This window comes from Rhyacophila brunnea, unplaced genomic scaffold (assembly GCF_057557595.1).
Source record: "Rhyacophila brunnea isolate RB1 unplaced genomic scaffold, BYU_Rbru_1.0 scaffold_4, whole genome shotgun sequence".
In the NCBI taxonomy this organism is placed as follows: Eukaryota; Metazoa; Arthropoda; class Insecta; order Trichoptera; family Rhyacophilidae; genus Rhyacophila; species Rhyacophila brunnea.
The window spans coordinates 20,761,563-20,786,233 of record NW_028233068.1 but is presented as its reverse complement, the minus strand read 5'-3'; the positions used below and the strand labels follow the sequence as shown (position 1 = coordinate 20,786,233).

Below are 24,671 nucleotides of genomic sequence, written 5' to 3'. Positions count from 1 at the left end.
GAATCGGTTACCTGCTTCGCCTTACCCTTTATATATTTCAGTTCCCATTATTTCTGAGTTCCCTGGATGTAATACTATGATTGTTTAATTAAATGACATTTCATGTGTAGAATTTGGGATAATATTGGCATATTTAGCTACTGTAGAGCATCCAGTGACGTTTCGTGGGGGTAGGTAGATTGAGCGTCGCTTGGGGGCGGCATTTTCTCGAAGGGCGGCGGATCAAGGATAATCATTTCGTATATATTATAAACATTAATGGTTTGAAAGGACTGTATTTTTTTGTCGGGTTCGCGACTTCTAGTTTAATTCTGTTGCCCTTTAACGTCATCGGTGATCAGAAACGACACGAGCAGATCTTCGAATAATTACAGTCTGACTTATTGCAATAAGTGCTAATACTTTTATACAAACCTACCCTCAGTTTGATAATATCTATCACTATATCAATTTAGCGGTCGATGAGTATAGAATAGACCCACTGGTCCACGATGTTAGACTGTATAGAAGGGTCGCATCGTCATTATATCGATTATCGATTTAACATTGCCTAAACCTTTGCGATCTCAAGCTAAAAATATCGTTACAAAATATGTTGCCAAGTTTTGTGAAGAAGAAAAGCGACACGGCCCGCATTTAACGACAACGCATTTTAGTGGTATATATGTTGTTAGTAATGTATCCATACAACACATTACGTAGATATTGGAGTCATGAAAGGATGATAAAAAACAATGTATAAAAATGGGGCGGCATTCCGGCGCTGCCTAGGGGGGGTATTTTGTCTAGGGACGTCACTGGTGTGATCCATCTATCTGTTGCTTACGAATAATGTATTTTGAGGATTTTGTAATTGCCTGGTCCTATTTATTTCTTTTTTCGGATGAATACATCTGAAAAAAGTAGATTGCAATATAAATAATACTGAATTACAGTTTCTAGCAATGAGATTTGAAACGAAAATTTTACATTGCCTACCTCCAGTTTGGGGTGGGGTACTTGCAACTTGCAATATCACGATATACAAGCTGAAAACCGATCCATACTAATCAGTCGACACCTCATTGGCTGCATGTCGTTTAATTGTCAGAAATTGTGTAGGTAATCAAATTTATGTGATTTTAGACAAAAACGCCTATTCTATATGGCAGGCAAGTCCAACGTCCTACGCGTCGATGACGGGATAGATTTTGGTCGTGGAAAAGTATATACCTACTTAGGTACATTTAGTTTATACATAGAGTTTGTTGAGGAAAAAACACTCGAGAAATTTTTAGCATCAAGACGTGAAAATACTGCAGATGGGTCCAAATTATGTTAAATTGCAATGCGAACGATCCTGGATTCCAATTTTTTTATGAGGAAATAATTGAGTACATAAAACTGCCTCAGAGGAACAAGATCAATAAGGCAAAGAGGAGATTCCCGACGGGGGAAATATTGGTCCTACACATTCTGAACATTCAATGTTTAGATGTCACCATGCAGTGGTTTGAGAACCTAGAAGAATGTATCTCAAGACAATGTCTTTAAAGTATTCGTGATTTGGCGCAAAAATCAATCGGTAAGAATTAAATTTTTTACTTACTAGAAAAATATATGTATATACTTATATAAAAATTGTTCATACAAAATGTACTTTCCCTAACAATTATGATTTTTTTCGATTACCCGGATTTCTCAGTAGGTACCTATCCGGACTACCTTCAAATCCAATTAGACCGGATACTTGAGGTTCTAGTATTGTCCAGTGGCGAAGGGTGGAGGTAGGCTATTAAGATTCGGCATAAATAGTGCACATTAAACTTTGTTAGTCATTCGTATTTGTTTTTATTGAACTAAGACTACAATTTGCAGATGCGGTTGGCTAGTTTTTAAAAATCAATTAAACCTTGCCTAAATCAAACCATAATAGTTTTGGAATGTTATGGGCTGTTCGCAAAATAATGCACACTTTTTCGTTCATATTTATTTGTTTTCGTTGAATTAAGAATACATATACACATATTGTGTTGGTTAGTTTTTTTTTAATTCATTAAACCCTGCCTAAACTAAACTATATTAGATAAAAATATTATTGTATCTATTAAATATCCAAAGTTATGTATGATTTAATTTCATAATTTTAAATATTTTATAGATAGACGATTATTTTTTGACTATTAACTATTATGGCTTGGTTTTCGCAGTGTTTAATTGAATTTAAAAAAACTAACCAACACCATCTGTAAATTATTGTATTCTTAGATCAATGAAAATAAATACGTATGACTCACATAGTTTATTGTGGATTATTTATGTCGTATCTTAAGGGGGAGAGGCATGCCAGCAGAGAACCTAGCGGAAAAATACGAAGCTTGCAATTTGAGATTTTTTTGATAATTTACAATTTCAACTGTATTAATTTACCTAACCGATTTTTTTTAACGGTACATGTTCAAACACGCGCGTTAACATCATTTTACTCCCTACTTCAATTATAGTTTGTCAATTTATGGCTACGACCGTATGTTGCAGCTTAACCACTGGGGAATGCCAAAAGAAATGGCGTATGTCAAAAAAACACTACCTTATTCTTAGGTCAATAATTATTATAAAGCAATCATTATTCGTAGGATGTTTATCACACTTGAATGGTCAAAGACATGGCTTATAATAATTAGTATCTTTAAAATTTTCTTCAAATGTGTTAATCTTGCTCATTTTTTGAATAATAAAATGCCTAATTCTTGTCAAATTTGAGATCACAGAGATTATCAATATAATTTTTTATCGTAAATATTTCACTATAATAATGTCGATATAAATTATACTTACTAATAGTTTTATAAATGCGTTTAAGAATAATAAATTTAAAAAATCTCAACAGCACTGCACATTTATGTACTGAAATATGACTATATTCTAAAACATTAGAGCGAGAGGTTTAAAAGAATACTATTGTTGGGATAATGGATCGTTTAGAGGATGTTAAATTATGAACATGGTTTTCTTCATATGATTAACTTTATTATTATCATCATGAATAATAATATACAGAGTAAAAGATTACATTGATTTTGCGACCGTTACAATAGACCTTCGATTATACACTGATGTCACGCCGGACACTCAAGTGAACATTTAACTGTAATTAGTATTAATTAGTATTTAGCATTGACTGACAGCCAGTGCCGTAGTTAAACATATTTATAATATTCTTATATTATTACTTATAATATTTAGTTATGTTATTATATTAGACGGCTATATATATCAACACGCCTCTTAGCCGTTTAATTACTTTTGTACTTGTACATTAGATTAACTTCAGTCTTTGACGATTTTCCAGGAAGCTCGTTTTATCCAATGCTTTGGTAAAGATGTCCGCTATATTATTTTTTGAATCAACTTTTACTATGTCAATCGTCTTGTTTTGGTAATGTTCGTTTACATAATGAAATTGAATTTCAATGTGTTTGGAGTTTTTTGTAAAATTTCCAAACTTTGCAATAGCGACCGCTCCGCTATTGTCCTCGTGAATTTTGATTGGTGTATTTATTTTTAAATCAAAACTTTCGTTACATATATTTCTCAATGGACCAGTTAAAAGCGAAGTTTATATTTACCAGCCAAAAGGCTATCAAAAAGAAAAAAATAAAGTCTGCAAACTAGAGAAAGCGTTATATGGTTTGCGAGAAAGTCCACTTGCGTGGTACGAAACATTCGATGAATATGTAAAAAAATTAGATTTCAAGAGAAGCGAATACGATAATTGTCTTTATGTAAAAACCGAAAATAAGGAAAATAAGAAAACGATAATAAGAAAAAAAAAAAAAAAAAAAAAAAGTTACTTGATGGACTACCAGACCATCTTGAAAAACAAGAAATGAAATGCACAACATGGTAGCAGAACGCGGTTTAAATATAAAACTAGTGCAACGTGGTTTAAAAACGTAAAACCAGTGCTCCGTAAATTGTACCGCGGGTTCCCGGTGACAATAATAAAAGTGCGATCACAGCGGATCAGAAAACAGACCGCTTGGTTAAGTGAAACGCAGTGGCGGCGTAAGGCTGCAAAATAATTCAATAAAAAAGAAAAATAAATAAATAATAAATAAAATTATTATTACGAAAATGGCAAATCTAACGAAGATCACAGAGGTAAATATACCAATCTTCGAAGGAAGGAATTACAATAGCTGGAAATACAGATTGCTGAACATTCTAGAATACAACGAGTGTCAAGCGCCAGCAATCCGAACAATGGAAACAACAGAAAAATATGCGGAATGGAAAAAACTAGATTTAAAAGCCAAAACCATTCTAATTAGTGCAGTTTCAGATAGCCAATTAGAATTTATCAAGAACTGCGACACGACATTGACAATGCTGAAAAAACTAGATGAAATACACTCAACGAAATCAACGCCGATGCAGATAATCTGCAGGTCAAAAATCGAGGAAATTAAAATGAAAAACTATGCAACTGTCGATGATTTCTTCTTAGACTTCCAGAAAACCTGCAATGAATATGTAAATGCAGGTGGTACTCTTCAACAAGAAGAGCAGATAAGATATTTAATAAAGGCACTACCGTTAAGCTATAGTGCGATAGGTGATTTCATTGACATAGTTCCGGCGGAAAAACAAACAATGGAATATGTCAAATCGAAAATCAAGGAAAAAAGCCTAACAAACACGGAAAATCCACAAAAGACGAATGTAAGCACATTCAATACAAAAACAAAAACAAAAGCCCTGTGCTATATATGCAATAAGCAAGGACACAAGCAGCAACAGTGTTGGTTCGCAAATCAAACCGACAATCTACAGCAGGGATATGGGCCCAGCACCAGAAACAGCGGCAATACACCACAACAGCCGACGAACAAAAACAATAACGAGAAATTTGGATATCAGAGAGGCAGAGGCACAAGATACCAGCGAGGCGGCAGCCGAGGCAGAGGCATCCAGCAGCAGCAACAACAACTAAACTTGAACACGTGGGCTCTTCAAGTAAATCATCATAAACTCAGTGCAAACAGTGAAGAAACAAGTGAGAGTGAAATAAAGTGGCTACTCGATAGCGGGTGCACAGATCACCTAGTGAAAAGCGATAAGTTCTATTCAAGTTGCGTTGAGCTTAAAGAGCCAATCGACGTAAACCTACCCGACGGCAAAAAGTTGCGAGCAACAAAAGTGGGAAATATTGTAAGTTACTTTAAAAACCATAATAATGTTGAGCTAGTAGAACTAAAAAACGTCTATTTTGTAGAAGGTTTAAAGCAAAATCTGTTAAGTTTTTCAAAAATAACACAAAATTGCACGATAGTAGCGCGCGATTCAAACGCCAAAATCTTTAATAATAAAACCAGAAACCTTATAGCAGTGGCTAATAAAATAAATGATTTATACTACATGAATAGCTTTGTCAAAAATCCTAAAGATTCAAGCAAGATTAGTACATACAATGATTATCCAAATGAAACCTTCACAAATACAACGAGATTAACAAAAAAGGAAAAGTGGCATCGAGCGTTAGGCCATGTAAACTTTAGATATCTAGAAAAAATAGTAAAAGATAAGTTACTTGATGGACTACCAGACCATCTTGAAAAACAAGAAATGAAATGCGCGACATGTATTGAAAGTAAAATGGCAAATTTACCTTTTGAAAATCATCGCGCGAAAACAACAGCAATAAACGAAATAATACACACCGATCTAAACGGTCCGCACAATATTGTGGGCTATAAAGGTGAAAAATACTTTTTGACTGTCATAGACGATTACAGCAAATGTGCAAAAATTTATTGTATAAAAAATAAATCAGAAACGGCCGAGTGTCTCAAAAATCACATTAACTTTGTAGAGAATCAATTCGGGAAATCAATAAAAAGATTGCAATGCGATAAGGGGACCGAATATTTAAATCGAGAAATATACGAATTTGCAAACAAAAAGGGAATCGAAATTTTACCATGTCCGACAAACGTACACGAACTCAATGGAGTCGCTGAACGTTATAACAGATCAGCAATGGACATAGCAAGATGTTTAATTAAAGAGGCGCGCATAAGTAAAATTTATTGGCCCGAGGCAATAAATACAGTTGCCTATTTAAAAAATCGAACTATCGCAAATACGTGCGAGAATAAAACGCCTTATGAAATATTTTTCGGGGTTAAGCCGAAAGCCAAACATTTAAAAATTTATGGCTCAAGAGTTTTTGTCCGAATTCCGGAAATAAACAGAAAAAAATGGGACGATAAGTCACAAATCGGAGTACTCGTAGGATATGCACATTTCGGGTACCGAGTTTTGGTTAAAAATAAGGTGATCGAGGCAAGACATGTGCAGGTTATCGAAAAAGGTACAAGACTAATATGCCTAGAAAATCAGACTAATGAAAACACTTTCGACGGAAGTAACGAATCACAAAACCGTGTAAACATTGATCTAAATGAGCAGGGCTCGGAGATCGAATTAAGCGAAAGTGAAAATGAGCGTGAAAATGATAATGATAATGAAGTATTTGTTGAAAATGAACAGGCGAGCGAATCGGTCAAAGTTAAAACTAGACGAGTATCCGCACGCGAAAAAAAGACAGTTGAGCGTTACGGAAATCCTATAGCTCACTGTATATACGTTAATTACATAAACGCAAATGCACCAAGTACATATGAGGAAGCTTTAACCTCAAAAGACTCTGACCATTGGCGAGCGGCGATGGATTCAGAAATTAACTGTCTAAATAAAAACAAAACATGGTGTCTAGTCGATAAGCCGACTGATAAGAAAATAATCGATGTTAAATGGATATTTAAAAGAAAGAGCGATGATACATATAAAGCGCGTCTAGTAGTACGCGGCTTTCAACAAAGTGAACACTTGGAAAACGTTTATTCCCCGGTGGGAAAAATGTTAACTTTTAAAATTCTTGTGAGTTATTGCACAACGAATAATCTCTTCATTGACCAGATGGACGTTGAGACCGCATTTCTCAATGGACCAGTTAAAAGCGAAGTTTATATTTACCAGCCAAAAGGCTATCAAAAAGAAAAAAATAAAGTCTGCAAACTAGAGAAAGCGTTATATGGTTTGCGAGAAAGTCCACTTGCGTGGTACGAAACATTCGATAAATATGTTTAACCACGTTCTGCTACCATGTTGGGATAATGGATCGTTTAGAGGATGTTAAATTATGAACATGGTTTTCTTCATATGATTAACTTTATTATTATCATCATGAATAATAATATACAGAGTAAAAGATTACATTGATTTTGCGACCGTTACAATAGACCTTCGATTATACACTGATGTCACGCCGGACACTCAAGTGAACATTTAACTGTAATTAGTATTAATTAGTATTTAGCATTGACTGACAGCCAGTGCCGTAGTTAAACATATTTATAATATTCTTATATTATTACTTATAATATTTAGTTATGTTATTATATTAGACGGCTATATATATCAACAACTATTTTATATAATAAAAATACTTTATGCAGTAGTCAAATGTCTAAAAAAAATATAAAGGATAATAAGGCTTCAAAATTATATAAATAGATTATCTACAACGTTTAAGGTATGTCCAGGATCATGCTTTGAAAATAGAACAAAAGCTCTATTTTGACCTACGCTGATCATGCCCCCCTTAATACTTTCTATATAATCGATATTTCACAAATCTGTCTGAGGTGAATGAAAATCCATCCAGAAGGGAAAACTATGGCGGCGTCTATGCATACTTCACAATTATATTAAAATCCAACACCGCCAAGCCGTGTGCAAGACCTAGCGAGACAGATTGGCGACCGCCAGCTGGCTTTGTTAGTATATATGAATAACTAAAATAATTTTTTTTCATGTTGTACGATAATAGCATAGTAAAAATAGTGTGAAAATAATAAATATGTGTATTGCTAAATGGTACAAACCAAATGTGCCAGAAATATCCACCAAACAGAACCTCAGACTCTGATGATTTGGGTAAATGTCTAACTGTATATCTATTCGCTTTTTATATCTAAAATTAATTCCGTATGTTTTAGTGGTATATTTTGTTAATACATTTATCGATATTTGAGTCATGAAATGATGATAAAAGATACCGTATAAAAATGGGGCGGCATTTTGTCTAGGGACGTCACTGAGAGCATCACAGCGATTCAGGATGTGGGGGCCATGACGCTGCTGTTATAAATGATTGGCATCTGATTTTAACAGTAAATCTCCAGTAAATATTTTTATAGGTACATACTTATACCTATTTTTAACTGCACAATCATTGCATTTGTGTATTTTTTCTCAGACGTGTATCTGTATGTAATTTTAGTGGCTAAATCTACTTTTAGCCCGTGATGGCCGAGTGGTTACGTTTCCGCTTGATAAATCGAGGGTCTCGGGTTTGAGTCCTGGGTGTAAGAAAATTCACATTTTATTTTTCAATGTGTGTTTAGAGCATGAATCTAATAGGTTAAGCAAGTGGCTAACATTCGTGTCTCATAAAAAATCGGTTCTTGTCTGTTTACTGGAAGTCAGCGGCAAACAAATTTTGAAAATAGCCGATATACTGGCTTATTTGATAGGTTAGGTTAGGTTATAATTCTTGAATTGATGAATTCTTGCCGAAATTGGCTATGAAAATTGCCGCTGTTCCCGTCTGGCTTCCAGTAAACAGACTTATACCAAATCTGTTACGAAACCGTGGGATGGTCAATGAAAAAAATATCTACTTTTCTATTAACAAACATTACACTTTCATAATAGATACGTGTTTTTAAATGTTCAAATCCTTCGATTATTATTGAACAAATATCGCATTAAAACATAATTTCGATTAATAACTATTCAAAATATAACAGACAAAGAAATTGTGGAACATGCATGGTTAAGGCCATACTATAGATCAGTACCTACTTCTTGGGGCCCTGGAGCTCACGCCAGGGAGCCGCGAAATATTTCAGTATTTGATGGTGCAGGTGGGTCCCCGAATGTTTAAATTCGCCCCTGTATCTATCGAAATTACATTATAATACCAAGATGTAACCAACTTAACTATGTAATATAATATCTCAATAATTATTGTCATTGCCAATTAACAATAACAATATATAGGAAGGAAACCTAATGATCCGAAAACAATAATAGTCCTTCACTTCCACTAAATACGACGAACTCCACGAATGGCCATTAAAAACAAACAAAAAAATATTAACATAACCCTGAATCTAAGAACACACATCCCTAAACAAGAGGTAATGTAAAATTAATTTGACATAAACATAATAGAAACAATATTTAAGCACTACGATTAGAAAAAAAAATACCGGAAGTCTATGCTTTCTCAAGGCAAAGTAATGCTATTTGTATTTTAATTATCCGTCAATTACTTCAAAACTGAGTTGAACGTGATATTATCAATGTTTTTGATTTTTTTTTTGCATTCATAATAATATTTTCTTTTTTTTATTTTAACGATATGAACTTAATGAATACATGATATAATATTAAAAGTATCCAAAAATAGTTTTTTAGAATAGTATGATCGTAATTTTATTTACCTACTCATTTTTTTTTAAATTTTATTTAATTTTCCAATATGTACCTAGATACTAAATATAAATATATGTAGAAGATATTTGTTGCGATTGAAAAATACTATATAAATATGTACCTTCTAAAAGAACTACCTACATATGTAAAAAAATCAGATCAGAATAAAACATATTTGTATTTCGTTATTAACTAACTTTATTATGTAATTTCGTTAGGTATTGATTTAATGAGAAGGAGATATGTACCGAAAATATGTTAGCGGAAGAAATAACGGTATGACATACCTATATGATCTACATACAGTTATTGCCTAATTTACGAGAAGCCGAATAATTTGTAGGTAACTATTACTAAATGGGTACCTTTCGAACAAACTAAATTTCATCAAACACTGCTCTTAAATATTTATATTTTTAAAAGTTGTAGTAGCTAGTTTTCCTTGAAAAGTATACCAAAATATTGTTACTTTGATATTACGTTAGTACCTAGGTACCATCTACCGTATGACTGAACCGTTTCTTATGAAATTGTTTTACTTTAAAAAAATAGTTTATTGTAACTTTAACAAGCCAAAGTTAAATGGTTACCCACAAAAAAAAATATATGATAACACCTAATGCGAATATTATTATATAATATTATTCTAACATTTGTTTAAACTTATCAAATTATATATTTCTCCACACTCCTACCTTCTTACAACTACACCGAGAAGGTAAAACATACAGTCTTCTTTATTTTTTTGTTCCATACCAAAATTAAAATTAAATACAAAAAATATATATTTTACCTGTATGTCCCTGATAACTGTCTTATAAATCGGGAGCATGAGTTGTTTGTTCTTCCAAAATACCAAACAAACCTGTCATTGGTAATGTTAATTGGGAGGTTAATAACCATGCTCAATCAGTTGGCTTCAGATATTATTAACATATTTTATTATACTTGCGTGAGGTAAATGAATGTTGACTTTCCACTTTCACTTAATATTGTCGGTGCGTAGGGATTGTAATACCGAATGAATATACTTCAATCCAGTATTCGTCAAAATATATTACCTACTTATAAAAAAGAAGTTGGTATCTTTTTCTTTCTCTTTATCTTTAAAATCTTTTTAAAAGACTGTTTTATAGCAACCCAAAGTACCTACCTACATTTATTATGTTGACCTTTATAAATATATACAGATCGTAATATTTTAGAACCGTTAATTTTTACAAATACTATAAGTCCTGGTACAGGAAAATCTCTCTCAAATTCACCGTTTGTTGGATATACTACCAACGTTGGAGCAATTGTTATAGAATAATTGGAAATATTCTCAAGAATATTTTCTTTTTCGAAATATGTTAATTCATCGCGACAATTACGACAAAATTATATTTTTGAGGGATTATTTTTAATATTATTTAAATTTTGTTGGTTTAAGAAGTCAATATATTTGCGTTTTGGCAGCATACAATATTTTATAAACTAAATTTAATATACAATATAGTAGATAGTAATGAAAAAATAACATTTTTATTATAAATTTATTTTCGAAAAACATAAACGTGTATGCTTTTTTGATACTGAAAATACCGGTATTTTGGAATTTTGAAACCGGTATTTCGGTATCAATAAATAATTGAATACCAGTATTGCAATCCCTTTGTGGGTTTGCGTAGGTGTTGAGAGTGAGGTTCAACAATTATGGTGTGTAAATATATAAACACATTCACAATTATATTTTCTTGGTATTATTAATATACCTATATGGTGACAATTTCGTATTTTGTGTAAAACGAATTTAATACAATTGCAATTTTATGATCACACTATAGTTTCATAAATATTAAAATTTTAATCGATGACTTCCAAACATATTTAATATTTTTCTTTCATTTTTTTTACTCAGTAGTTTATATATTGTGCAACCAAAAGCGAGTTTAAAAACTCTGTCCAAAAAATATTCACAGGCAGTAGTTATATTAGATTTTTTAATTATTATTTTTTAATCCCTAGTCAATATGGATACATATCTCATTACTTTAGGTATAATATTAATAGGGTAAGTTTTTTATGTACTTAATTAAAATTACACTTTATAATATATAATAATTTTTAGTGTTATTTATTAGTAGTATTAAAATATCATAAGACGAAACCCACTATAAATTAATAAATTGAAAATATATAGGTACTTAAATTAAAAAGTAAATTAAGTACAATATTCACTCCTAAGTGGATGCTAATATTTCCATTCACTAAATGAAAGTTACATTGACATACTTTTTTACGGGGAATGGTTGTCACCCATTTAACAAGTCATTGGGTCTTTGTACATTGAAAAATGACTTGTATGATATATCCAGGGGCCCACGGCTTCAAAGATTATGTTATATTAATTATTTAAACTAATAATAATAAATATAAAACAAAAACAAAATTGTTCATATCGACTTACTTGTATTTAGGTTTCATGATTTATATTATGTACGTGTATTATGAATGAAAATGTACCATTCATGTGCCTTCATTGTTCGTCATATTGACATCCTACAGGATTAATTATGAACTTACTATATCATTTGAATACATTTTTCCAAGTCACTGTTATATCATCAAAATATCCAGAAAAAACTACTATTGATTCATAATGATAATATGAGGAAGTAGTATCACTTGAATGCACTAATTAAATGACCAACTTCATCAAAAATGTAACTGGACTGACTAAGAAAAGTAGTCAGGCCAGCAAACATGATTTTTCCAGAACTGAAAAATCGTTAATATAATAATTAATTGATAAATTACTGATTGTCAGATCTTTATAAATACGATAAGTACAAGAAACAATTATTTATAATTAGTATTTTATCTGGTAATCGCTAACCTGCTTACATAATGACAACAATTAACTTTTAAATGGTTTCATTAATTTTCTTACATTTTCCATCAAATCTCTTTCGTAAAGACTTCTGACGCATTTGTTTTTAATTTGTTGTTCAATATGTTTTGTTGCTAAAGTGCACATTCAACAGAAGGTAAATAATTAACTGTTATACCTGATTGATACTAGCGGTGGAATCGTAGCAAAGCCTACAAATGACGAATTTGCTAAATTCACATATTATTTTTCAATACATGCATGAAATAATAAAATATATTGTGTGAAAAATGGCTTACAATAATTTTTCGTAAAATAAACTCTTAACCAACCACGTCGACATGTAAACGAGATTGAAGATCAAATTTTAAAATATCTACTATGACTACCTACTTTCAATTTTATTATTAGAACGTATACTACAGGCAAATTCAAAATCAAAGAAAAATTAGAAAAGTAAAAATAAGATATATACCTACCAACATAATTCGAAAACATGTCAGAAATATACCTACATATAAAGAAAAAATATGGTGCCGAGAAGGGTTATTATGTATGTTCATTAAAGAATAATATAATATTTTCAAATATTGTGAATGATTCGTTGAATGAAAAAATTGTTAATTAAAGAATATATCTAGTAGATATTTAAGTAAGTACTGAAACAATATTATCCTAAGTCCTATTAAATATTATACTTTATCAAATTATGACGTCATATGTGGTTTAAAAAATGGTTTCTAGTATAAGTACAGTGTTTTCAATTGTGAAATATTTTTACAATAATTTAAAAAAAACTTGTAGCTACCTATACATTTTAACTATGAGCAGTGTTTTTTTCTAGAAAAAATATTGGTAGACATTCTATTTATTGTGTTTTTTAAACAAATATGCGTGATTTTAGAGCTATTTTAAAGTGTGGAATAATTTCTTGTAATAAACATTCGATGTTGTTAGAAGATGGCGTGATAGGGATTTCTATAAAGTTCAGACTGGGTAAAAAAATACTGACTACGTAGGTTATTAAATAAAAACTCTGCTTAAATTTTTTAAAGAGTCCATAAACTGTTTTATTTCCAGGCATTACTGTCATTCTTTGCCAGCTCCAATATACACGGAGACAGATTTTTCCGAGGCCAGATTTCCAAAAGACTTCCAGTTCGGAGTATCGACATCTTCCTATCAAATAGAAGGGGCTTGGAATGTTAGCGGTAAGAATTCATGTCAAATAATACCCATGTGGTTATATCTTGAGTTTACTGTTTACATCATTATTACTTAAGAATGTTATAATCACAAATAGCACTGGCCCTCCACAGAGTTGAAGTTATCTTAACAGATTTTTTTACTGCGAATCATTGTTGTTTGCTTAACAATTTATAATGTCTTTCTGTACCTGATCAGGAAAATGGAAATAAAAGAAATTATTACCATTTTAGAGGGATGATATTGCCAAACCTAATGGCAATAGTTGTTAGCCATTTGACAAACATATTGATTTTTGCTATGGATGAAACACTCATCGACAAAGCAATACGTCATTATTACAGAGGTAAGTGGTCTGCTATTACTCCACCGTGGGCACAATTAAAATCATAATAACACTGTTATATTAATCGGACTTATGTATTACTGAGTTAAAATGAATGTGTATACCAGGGAACACAGGATTAATGAGAACTGAAATACCTAACGGGTGTGGAATAACAGGCAACCAATCTTAAGAATGGAAAAATATGGGATAAACTTAAACACGTGGAAAATATACGTCATTCTAAGCTTGTCCTTCGTTTTGACAACTGCTTTCGGTCTATGCACTGACGTGCATTCAATATTGGTGTATTTGATGGTTACAACACACACTATTGCACGTGTATAACCTGTGTTTCATTTTCGTAGGACACAGTCAAAATCCTGCTTCAAAATGTAGTGTATCGGGGTATAGCATATCTGAATTTTATTTATTAATCTGTTCTGTGGTATATACCTACACGTTTTCATTCCACAGTGGTTAAAAATCATAATATATAAGATTCTTAAACCAGGGGCCCTATGTTAGAACTTGCGAGTTCTAGTCGCCCGGTCGACATGACGTCATATGACATCATTGTGACGTACTACCGGAGTGATAATAGCATTCGAGAAAATAACGCTAGTCAAATAGTGGCGTTATTCATTGTCACCATACACAAATAGGTATTTCAGCATAATAATATCTATGGTGAGCAGTGTGTGTTGGGCGGCTTGCTTCGAGCGTGTATTGGCTGACGTCACAATTACGTCATGTCGTCGGGTGACTTTATATCACCAGTTAGAACATAGGGCTGCAGGCTATAAAACAGTGACATTTCATGTTTTTTTCTATAGACGCGCAACGTTATACTTTATAATATTAATTTAGATTATGAGGTTAAAATTCAGTTTTTTTTACTTTCACACGCAAATCTCACTTATAATAATATATGGTATAGGTACATACGTATGTATAAGATTATAAACATAGATTATATAGTATGCGATGCGTACGTATTTCAGTGACATAATGTGACTGTGAATAAATAATTAATCATTCTAAGAATAATTTATTGATACAAAATTAATGTTTATAAAAAACGACATTTACAAGATCAATAATTAAAATAAAAAGTATTATAAGTATCTTACGCAATTTGGACATTAAAGTGATTATTTAATTAAATAAGAGATGATTATATTTAATGTCATCACAATAGTGGTGTTATTAATGTTTATGAAATGATATGTGAAAATTCAATCAAAAATATAATTCTGAGTATTTTTATGAGATAATATAAATTGCATTCAGAAAAAAACGAAGGTTAGAAATGTCAACACTTATTAGAGTTGTGTATAATGATAATAATGATAATTTCGTGATTTTATTTTCATAATTTTGTTTTCTGGTGTATTTTTTATCCATTTTTTTCTGTCACGTTTTGCGTGTTAGATATACCCATAAAAATAATAATCAATTATTTCTAAGATATCCCCACATTACAAGTTCGCAATTTTTATTTTATTATTTTCTAATCATTCGCAGTCGACAGTGACATAATGTGAGGAATCGCCATCATTATTCACGACCCTTTTCCATATTTGCTGTATTTTAGAAATGCTGTGATTGAGTGATGAAACATCATTGACATTTCGATTTTTTTAAATTAATGTTCCATAAATCTAAACAAATGATAATCCGATGACGTATATTGTCACATATTGTGTGGATGCGGTAAGATTTTATGGTAATTCTGTTTCTCTTCATAGTTGTATTTGCTGCAGGGATCGCATTGTCGGGCATGATCATACTGCAGTCTAACCCGTTTTCTTCTGACTTGCTTATTTCTTTTTCGTTCTTGTGAAGGTGTCTTCACAATGTCGACTATATTATCACCCCGAGTGTGTCAGCTATTTTCTGCATATTTGATTTCGGATCTGACATAATATCCAGTATTTTGATGCGTCATTCTCGAACTCTCACTTCGAACATTATCAGTGAAAGTCAAAATCACCACCGAAAAATTTCCAAAGCTACGTTGACCTTTATTGACTTTCAAACAACTCAGTAGATAATATAATATATTTTGTCGGGGTTGTCGCGTTAAAAACTGATCGGAAATTTAACAAAATGGAATAACATATGTGTATTTCTGAAGTTTGGTAGGCCGCCTTTTTGTTTTGAGATAATAGAATTCTTTTTGTTGTTTTTTTTCCAAATTAATATAATAATATAAACACAGTAGTTTACAAACATGTTATGCGCCAGCTAGACGACAGCGACTTGCCTGTGCGGTATAGTTAGTGCAAAAAATACACATTTTTACAGCACTTTGCGCGAACTACAGTTTTCCCGTCCATACACTTGGACCTCCCGATACAATCCGGTTTGCGCAGGTAAGCTCACGGTAAAGCATGAGCGTGTAGCCGGGACATCAGACATATAGGTAATTTAAACTAAACCCAATTTATTTATTAAGTTATGGGTACCACTATTATAATATACCTATACAGACACATTGTTTTCAAAAATTACTCGCATTACTATACCGGGACGATTGGTAACCCTATTTTTGACAGTAATAATATCACTACCACAATAACGTGTTATGTTGGTTGATATCAATAATATTGTATATATTTTTATTCTTTTCAGGTAAAGGTGAAAGTATATGGGATAGATTGGTACATGAAAGGTCTGATCAGGTGGCTGACAAAAGTAATGGAGACGATGCCACAAACTCCTATTACCAATACAAAGATGACGTACAGCGTCTTAAAACTCTCGGGGTGGATTTCTACAGATTTTCTCTGTCATGGCCGAGAATAATGCCCAACGGAAAGAAAGAATTAATCAATCTAGATGGTGTGAATTATTACAATAATTTAATAGATGAACTGATAGACAATGGAATCAAACCAGTGATGACGCTTTACCATTGGGACTTGCCCCAAAAATTGCAAGATGATGGAGGCTTCTTGGATAGCAATTTCCCGCAGTACTTTTTAGATTATGCTGGATTTGCTTTTACGTCATTTGGAGATCGGGTGAGTTGGATTACATATTATCATCAATAGTTTTTAAATACAATTACTGCATTTATATGGGATTAGCGATAGTCTGCAACTTTCGACGTCCGCGTGAAATACGGAAATTATAGACTGATTTGATTAGAAGGTTTTATTTTTATGAATTTCCAGTCATACATAATCCGGCGTAGGGAATCCAATCCCGAGCCAAAATTCTGATCCGGGGATTTCAGGATTACAATTTGACAATCCCGGGATTGGCATTTTTTCCATTGTTCATATAAAATTTTTATATTTACAAATAACATTGATAAGATCGGTCAAAAATAAATCTAGTAATTTATACTATTTAAGACATTAATTGTTAATATTGTACACGTTAAATATTGGAAATACATAAGTTTGATGGAGTAAATAATATTGTAATATAAATAATAATGTAAATTTAATATTAGATTGCTGTTTCTGATAGTAAAGACTTAATGAATGGGTTAGCGAGATTTAAAATAGTAAAGCAAATCATGGTGTACTTAAGGCCTTTCCGATTCATAAATCTAATTAGTCAGCCAAATATGAAACTGCCGTAAAACGTATGCGATCATGGTGGAATTACTTTGTTTAAAGTGCGAAGCATTGTTTTTATTCCAATCTTTCTGATTTTTATTAATTTATGTGAAAAAATAAAATGAATCGGCAACTTACACATGGGTATAAACAGGGCTCGAAATGGACCGGAACGCACCGGAGCGCCGTTCCGGTTCGTAAAATCACCAAAATTATCGCTCCGTCTCGTTGAAATATTAATTTGACAGTGAGCTAGATTTGCCATTTAACGTAAAAATCTTTGTTATTCAAAATATCTATCATATAAAATATATCATTTAAAATATCTATATTATCTTAAAAAAGTTTGTCCACATTGGTAACCTCATTAAATTTCACGATAATTATCAAAATTTCTTTGACCAAAAATTATTTTAATCGAAATTTAATGAAGTTGTCAGCAACTTGTTGCCAATGTGGACACGGCATAACATACTTATTTTTATAAAATACACAAGCAATTAGATAACTATGTTAACATTTTCATAAAATATTGAGCGCTTCGGTTCGTAAAATTTTCCATTTCGAGCGCTGGGTATAAATCAAACTTCATTCAAACTCAATTTATTTATAATGTAGTTATTTGTTATTAAAAGTATTTTTTTCTGTAATATTTTCGTTTTTATTTTATTTTCCATAAAAATTGATAAAAAAACCAATCCTGAAAGTTTCGGGATTATGTTTATTAATCCCGGGATTCATAGGTATCGAAAATAGCTCGGGATCCCGGGATTAGAATCCCTAGTCCGGCGGCTCAAAGGCTCAAATATACATATGCAGTTTTATATAGATTGGCATGACGAATAGGCATATACTTACTGAGTGTGTATTTTAATATATTGAGCGGCTGTACAGTGTATCCAGGAACACCTAAATTCTAGGAGACAGTTACATAATTTGTATGGTGCTGAATACCTACTTATTCGAAATTAAGCTTGATATTTTTAAGGGTCTTGAAAAAGCTATGCTTTAAAGCAAGATAGTGTATGATACGTACGTAAATATCACTGTCGACTGAGCCGAGTAACCAATAATAGTTAGATGTAGTCGGACGTATTTACTACAACTATATAATATATAACTTACTATATTAAATGGAAAATTTGAACCATATTCATGGATTCATTCAGATGCTATTTTTGTCTTGCGCAGCAATATTAGGAATTGCTAATGTGATTATTATCACGGATCTTATTGTCGACTGTACCTACTTACATCAAGCCTAAATACATAAGTTTATCTCGCTTGCCACCCCTCCGATAATGTATTTTTTTTCTGCCAAAACTATCGAAACTGACGGTAATGTTATGTTTACAGTACTTTTTCAAAACTTAACCAACAATTTTTACCTAACATTAAATTAAAACACTTCTAAATATGAAAAAGTATATAATATGATAGAAAATAACGATTAAATAAGATTTTTAAATCCCCACAAAAACATCACTCGTAACTCAGCGGTCTTCATGATACCCCGTCACAGAATGGATGTAATGTTCCATGATGCTATGATTAACATATATGATGGTACTGAACTAGGTATATAATATTTGTGGATGTTAAATATGTTATTTTTATAATTGTTTTTATCATTTTACTTTAACATTCACATAAGAACATACGTTCTCTTCTACTTTCTTGTTATATTGGTTGTTGTCATTTTCATATTTTGTATTTATAATGTATTATGGCGCATTAGCCAATCGCTGTAATACTATGATGTTCTTTTTTTTCTAAATAAATAAATAGGTCCATTTCTAACATAACTATTTTGGTAACCGGACAAAACAGAACATGAATAAACAGAACGTGAAGAAACAGAACGGTGACAAAACAAAACAGCCAGTGGACAAATAAAACATACATTTGTCGTATTTATTAATTAAATACTTATAGAAAATAAGTTTATAAAATATATATATATTTAATATATGTAATCACTGCATGTTTGGCATTCGGCGTAAAAACCTCAATTTATTTGCTTGATTTGATAATCATTCATGACTCCACAGAATTATTAAACTCATTATTTCGTTGTACCTAGTCACCGAAGCATTTTGAACAATATATTAGATTGATTAAGACGAGATATACCTAGCTTTTCGGCAACACCGAGTTGAGTTCCGCTTTCCAGCGATTTGGAGGGCAGACATTATATAATTTGTTTTTTTTATGGCGTATTGAAAACCTGCATTATTAAAAATCTATACAACATAATATAGAGATACGACAATTTCAATATTAAATGTTATGTATTTCCTGAAATATCATAGTTCTGTTTATCTGTAGGTATTCTGTTTCTTCGTGTTCCGTTTATCAATGTTCTGTTATATCATGTTCTGTTTATTCATGGAACCAACTTTTTTCTGGATTTCAGGTTAAGCAATGGGTAACCTTCAATGAACCCAAAGAAATTTGTGTTCACGGGTACGGAATGGACCTACGCGCGCCACAATTAAATTACCATGGTTATGGAGAATACATCTGCACGAGTAATCTATTATCAGCCCATGCACTAGCTTACCATCTCTACAACGACACCTTCAGAGACACCCAAAAAGGTACATAATATCTGTACAGATTTTTTAACAATACTATGAAAGTTTAAAGATAAACTGATTTTTTCCAAAAACAAGGGAAACTGGAGCATGTCCTGGAGAAAATAAATTATGGGCCCATATATAGTGGTGAGGTATTTTGTTTTGTCACACTTGTCTTCAAAAATATTTAAAACCAGGTCTCGAAATGAGCCGGAGCGCAGTTCCGGTTCATGAAATCCCCGAGATTATGTCTTGTGGAAAAATTAAATTGACCATCTGAGCTAGGTAGGCCATATAACAAAATAATGAATACATATTACGAATACTATATTTTTATAAAATATAGATAAAATTATCGAGCGCTCCGATTCGTAAAATATTCCATTTCAAGCGCTGTTTAACGCCAGGTACTCATTACCAAGCTGTAACCGAGAACGTTGTAAATACAGTAACCAGTATGGACGCCAAATAATTATTTCGCATCTAATCGAGGGTAGTTTTTCATTTTTTGTATCGAAGTATTAGCACTTATTGTAACAATTAGTGTCGCTAGATTTCAAAATCACCCAAGTCTACAATGGACGATTAGGAGAAAAACAGCTTTTCGTTTTCTCAAGTACACAGTCACAAGGGTGAAAGTTTATATTATTTAAATTATAGAATATTTAAAATTAATAAGTTTCACATTTCGATAATGCAGAAATGTTAGAAAGCGGTAGTTCTTCAACAATTCACAAAAAAAAATAAAAAGTACCTAAAGGTGGACTTGGCTGATTTTGAAATCCATACAATAAGTTAGCCGTCTGATCAGCCAAAACTATCTATTTCGCTCTAAAATTTAACACAATCAAGAGAGGTGCTGTTCAAATATAGCATTTATTGTAATAATTACAACTAACTTATGGTAATTTTTATTATTTATTATTATTTTCAGGTACTATTGGAATAGTATGCAGTTCGGGTTTTGCATTGCCATTAACGGATACAGAGGCCAATAGACAAATTGTAGAAGACGGCATGCAATTTCATGTAAGTTATAATAATTATGAATTTAAAAAAAAACTATGAAATAAGCAGGTTTATAAAAATATTCTTGGCTTCATTTCTTCTAACGTAAAGCATCAAATACAACACGTTAAAAACTGAATTATAATATCTGGTTTTCTTTTAGTTGGGTTTATATACTCATCCAATCTTCTCGAAAGAAGGCGGATATCCAGCTGAAGTCAAAAATCGTGTGCCAGAATCCAGGTTACCAGAACCTTCGTGTAACGTTTCGGTTGTTGGCACTGCCGACTTCTTCGGCCTAAACCACTACGCCACGTATGTGGTGCATAGAAATGAAAGGATGCCGTACTGGGAAATTCCTTCATTTGATGATGATCTAGCAGTCGTTGATGAATCGCCTGATAGATTCACTAAGGAGTGGTTACAGGTAAGATGTTTTCAAATCATCCTAAGCAAAACAATCACACATTAATTTTATTGAAAGTGACGATATAAATTATTTATATGCCAAGTCAGCTCCAAGTAAAGAAATATTTCATGTTGTCAGATACTCTAGGTATAGTCTAACTCTAGAGTCTAACAAAACTCTAAAGGACAAGTTCCGAATTGATGGGTTGTGATCCCCCAGGGGATCGACAAATATTAACTGAAATATAATATATAAAGAAGATACAAAATTAAGCACGACAACTGTATTTTTTTAATCTTTGTTGCGATTTTTGAATAGCCGACTTTCAAATATTTATAATCTTTGGACGGAATGCTTATTCACGTTTACATACAATTAATTATTGATATATATTATTATGTAGATACCAATGTGTATACTTATTATTTGTGTGATATTCAAAAAACTCGACACTCCGTTAACATCAGCTAAAATTCTGTGAATTTCACTGAAATGAGAACACACTCAGTAAAAATTTATATAATTATAACGGACAACATAATATCCATTCTATTCTCAAAAACATTTTGTTACCGGTAGAAATGATAAAAACTTTTCTAGTCTTCATAAGTCAAGAATAATTTTATTGTTTGAAAGAGAACAAATAGAGACTATGAAAGAAATAACTGACAATCCATATGAAAGAATAAATAAAGTTTGCGAATTAACATATAAATACTTATAGAATATAGGCAAAATGTGATAATTGATAATTCATATTGAAGATTTAATTTTACGGTTATTTTTAATCACCCTTTTATGGCAATTTTTGGAAGTGATGAGGGTGTTACTTGGCTTGAAAGACATTGTATTAGAATATACTTCTGTAGAGTTAAAACTACTGAATTAGATTATAGTTTATATTATACAAAATTAATGTAATAAAACATATAGAAATGACATTATTCATAATATGTATAGAATCGCTCAGGTATCAAGTAGTTTTTCAAATGAAAATACATAGTAGGTATGTTATAGATCCTAAAGATACTGAAAAACGAAAGCTCACTCTTCTATTTCAATATTGTCACTTTGATAAACTTTCCATTTCCACTACTAGGTTGTACCAAAAGGCTTTGGCGATTTGCTGATGTGGATTAAGGATAGATATGACAGTCCCGTCATTTTTGTAATGGAAAACGGACTATCGACAGGCATAGGACTTGATGACTATGAGAGGGCATGGTTCTATAAGAGATATATGGCTGAAATATTGAGGGCTATAGAAGCTGGAGTCAATGTCAAAGGATACGCTGTTTGGAGCCTGATGGATAACTTCGAATGGCTTTTTGGAAACACGTAAGAAGAAAACATTTATTATCTCATAGCCTACAATTTTTCTACTTCAGGCAGTTTACTAAGTCTGATAATGAGAGTTATAGGTACGTTTGCAGTTGATTGCCATACGTTTAGCTAATAACATATTGTAATTATTGTGAAGCAGATATTTTTATAAGCATTTTCAATTTCTCTACCTCTTGGAAACAAAAAAACATTTTTTTATACTATTTTTGACTATTTTTGGCTTTTTAGTTTAGAGAATTGAAGAACCTATGTATTCTTGCTAAATTACTGGGTACGCTGGTACAACCGCATCACGATTACTAAAATACATAGGTTATATTATAATTAAAATATACGTTAGTCCTTTGTGTTTGATGTTATCACTAAAAGGCTCTTCGTGTGGATCGTACACATCTACCAAACACTGCCTATATAATATAGATAAGTATATAAACTACATGCTCTTACGGTCCAACTCAACGGATTCAATTCTTTAAAATGAACTCTAAATATATTAAATACTAGATATAGATAAATAATAGAAAAAATACTCACTTGTCTTCAAATTATTATATGGAATGGTGAATCCTGTACTAATTAACAATGTGCTGGACTTATATAAATGTTACTGTGCACATTGTCACAATAATTTACAGGCAATATTTGATATAAATGTCGAAAAGGAAATGGGAGATTAAAATCAATTAAAAATGCCAAATTACATATTGTATGCAGAGGAAAAGAAGGTGTGAATCAAGTAAATACCGCAAATGAAAAAAATTCACAAAAAAAAAATTATTTAAGTACACCCTTTTTTTAAAACATTTTAGATCCTAATAAGGATACATATGCCTTTTGTTTTTACGAGAAATGGATGTTAGCCACTTGCTCAACCTATTATGTCCATACTCCGACTCCAAATACAAATTAAAAAACAATCTGTGTATTTCTCAGACCCAGGATTCTAGCCTGGGACCCAGGACATTAAAAATCGACGCTTAAGCCGCTCGGCCATCGTGGACATAGTTCTGAAAATTTATTCTTGTTTAGGTCCTCCGGAAAAGTAGTGAATTGAGCACATGAAATATCATTTCACAGAAGTGTACACACATCAATTAATTACATAATTATTTAAGGTGGCGGTTTGGACTGTTCGAAATCGACTACAAATCGCCCAATAAAACGAGGACTCCCCGCCGATCTTACCACGTATACAAGAAGATTATCGAAACTAGAGTGATTGATCCAGACTACTTCATCGACATCGACTGGCCAAAAGACCCGCCAATAATTCACCATCCCATAACGATCAGCGTGAAACCGAAGATGGACACCAGGGCTAAGATATACAGGCCCATACGAAAGGAGTTGAATACTGATTATAATACAACGAAAACATCGAAGTTAGGGAATAAAAAGTTTTCAGTTATTGATGCATTGAATAGTCAAATTATACTTCAATGAAATATCAACAAAATAATAATATATCTACATTTCTCATCAAATTTTCATTTATTATACATGAATTCATTAATTAGCATGTAAATTAAATTATTTATGATACTTGTATTAATTATAAAGATTTTTTTAAATATTGCAGTTTTTTAATAATATTTTCACTTATTGTTTACTCCTTTTTAACACAATGAAAAGTAGTGTGGTTGTGGAGCTATTGGAGTATTAGATAGTACCAAATTGGAGTATGAAGATTTATCTGGTAAAGGTAAGTGTTCGAATTGTAGAATGTTTCGTACATTACGACCGATAGTTTTTTTGTGCTTTAATTTTTTATGTTATTATTAAAATTTAATGATTAAAAAGTAAG

The 24,671-nt window shown here is 31.8% G+C and overlaps 1 protein-coding gene across 1 annotated transcript; it reads left to right on the top strand.

The window, feature by feature from the left end:
• Positions 1-11,443: 11,443 nt before the first annotated feature.
• Positions 11,444-24,438, top strand: LOC147067073 (myrosinase 1-like). Its single transcript, XM_085954468.1, has 8 exons — positions 11,444-11,602; positions 13,502-13,632; positions 16,590-16,981; positions 19,944-20,127; positions 21,041-21,135; positions 21,278-21,541; positions 22,623-22,861; positions 23,983-24,438. Exons 1-8 carry the CDS (start codon positions 11,562-11,564, stop codon positions 24,308-24,310), a joined length of 1,674 nt encoding a protein of 557 aa, XP_085810594.1. The 5' UTR covers positions 11,444-11,561; the 3' UTR covers positions 24,311-24,438.
• Positions 24,439-24,671: the final 233 nt, after the last annotated feature.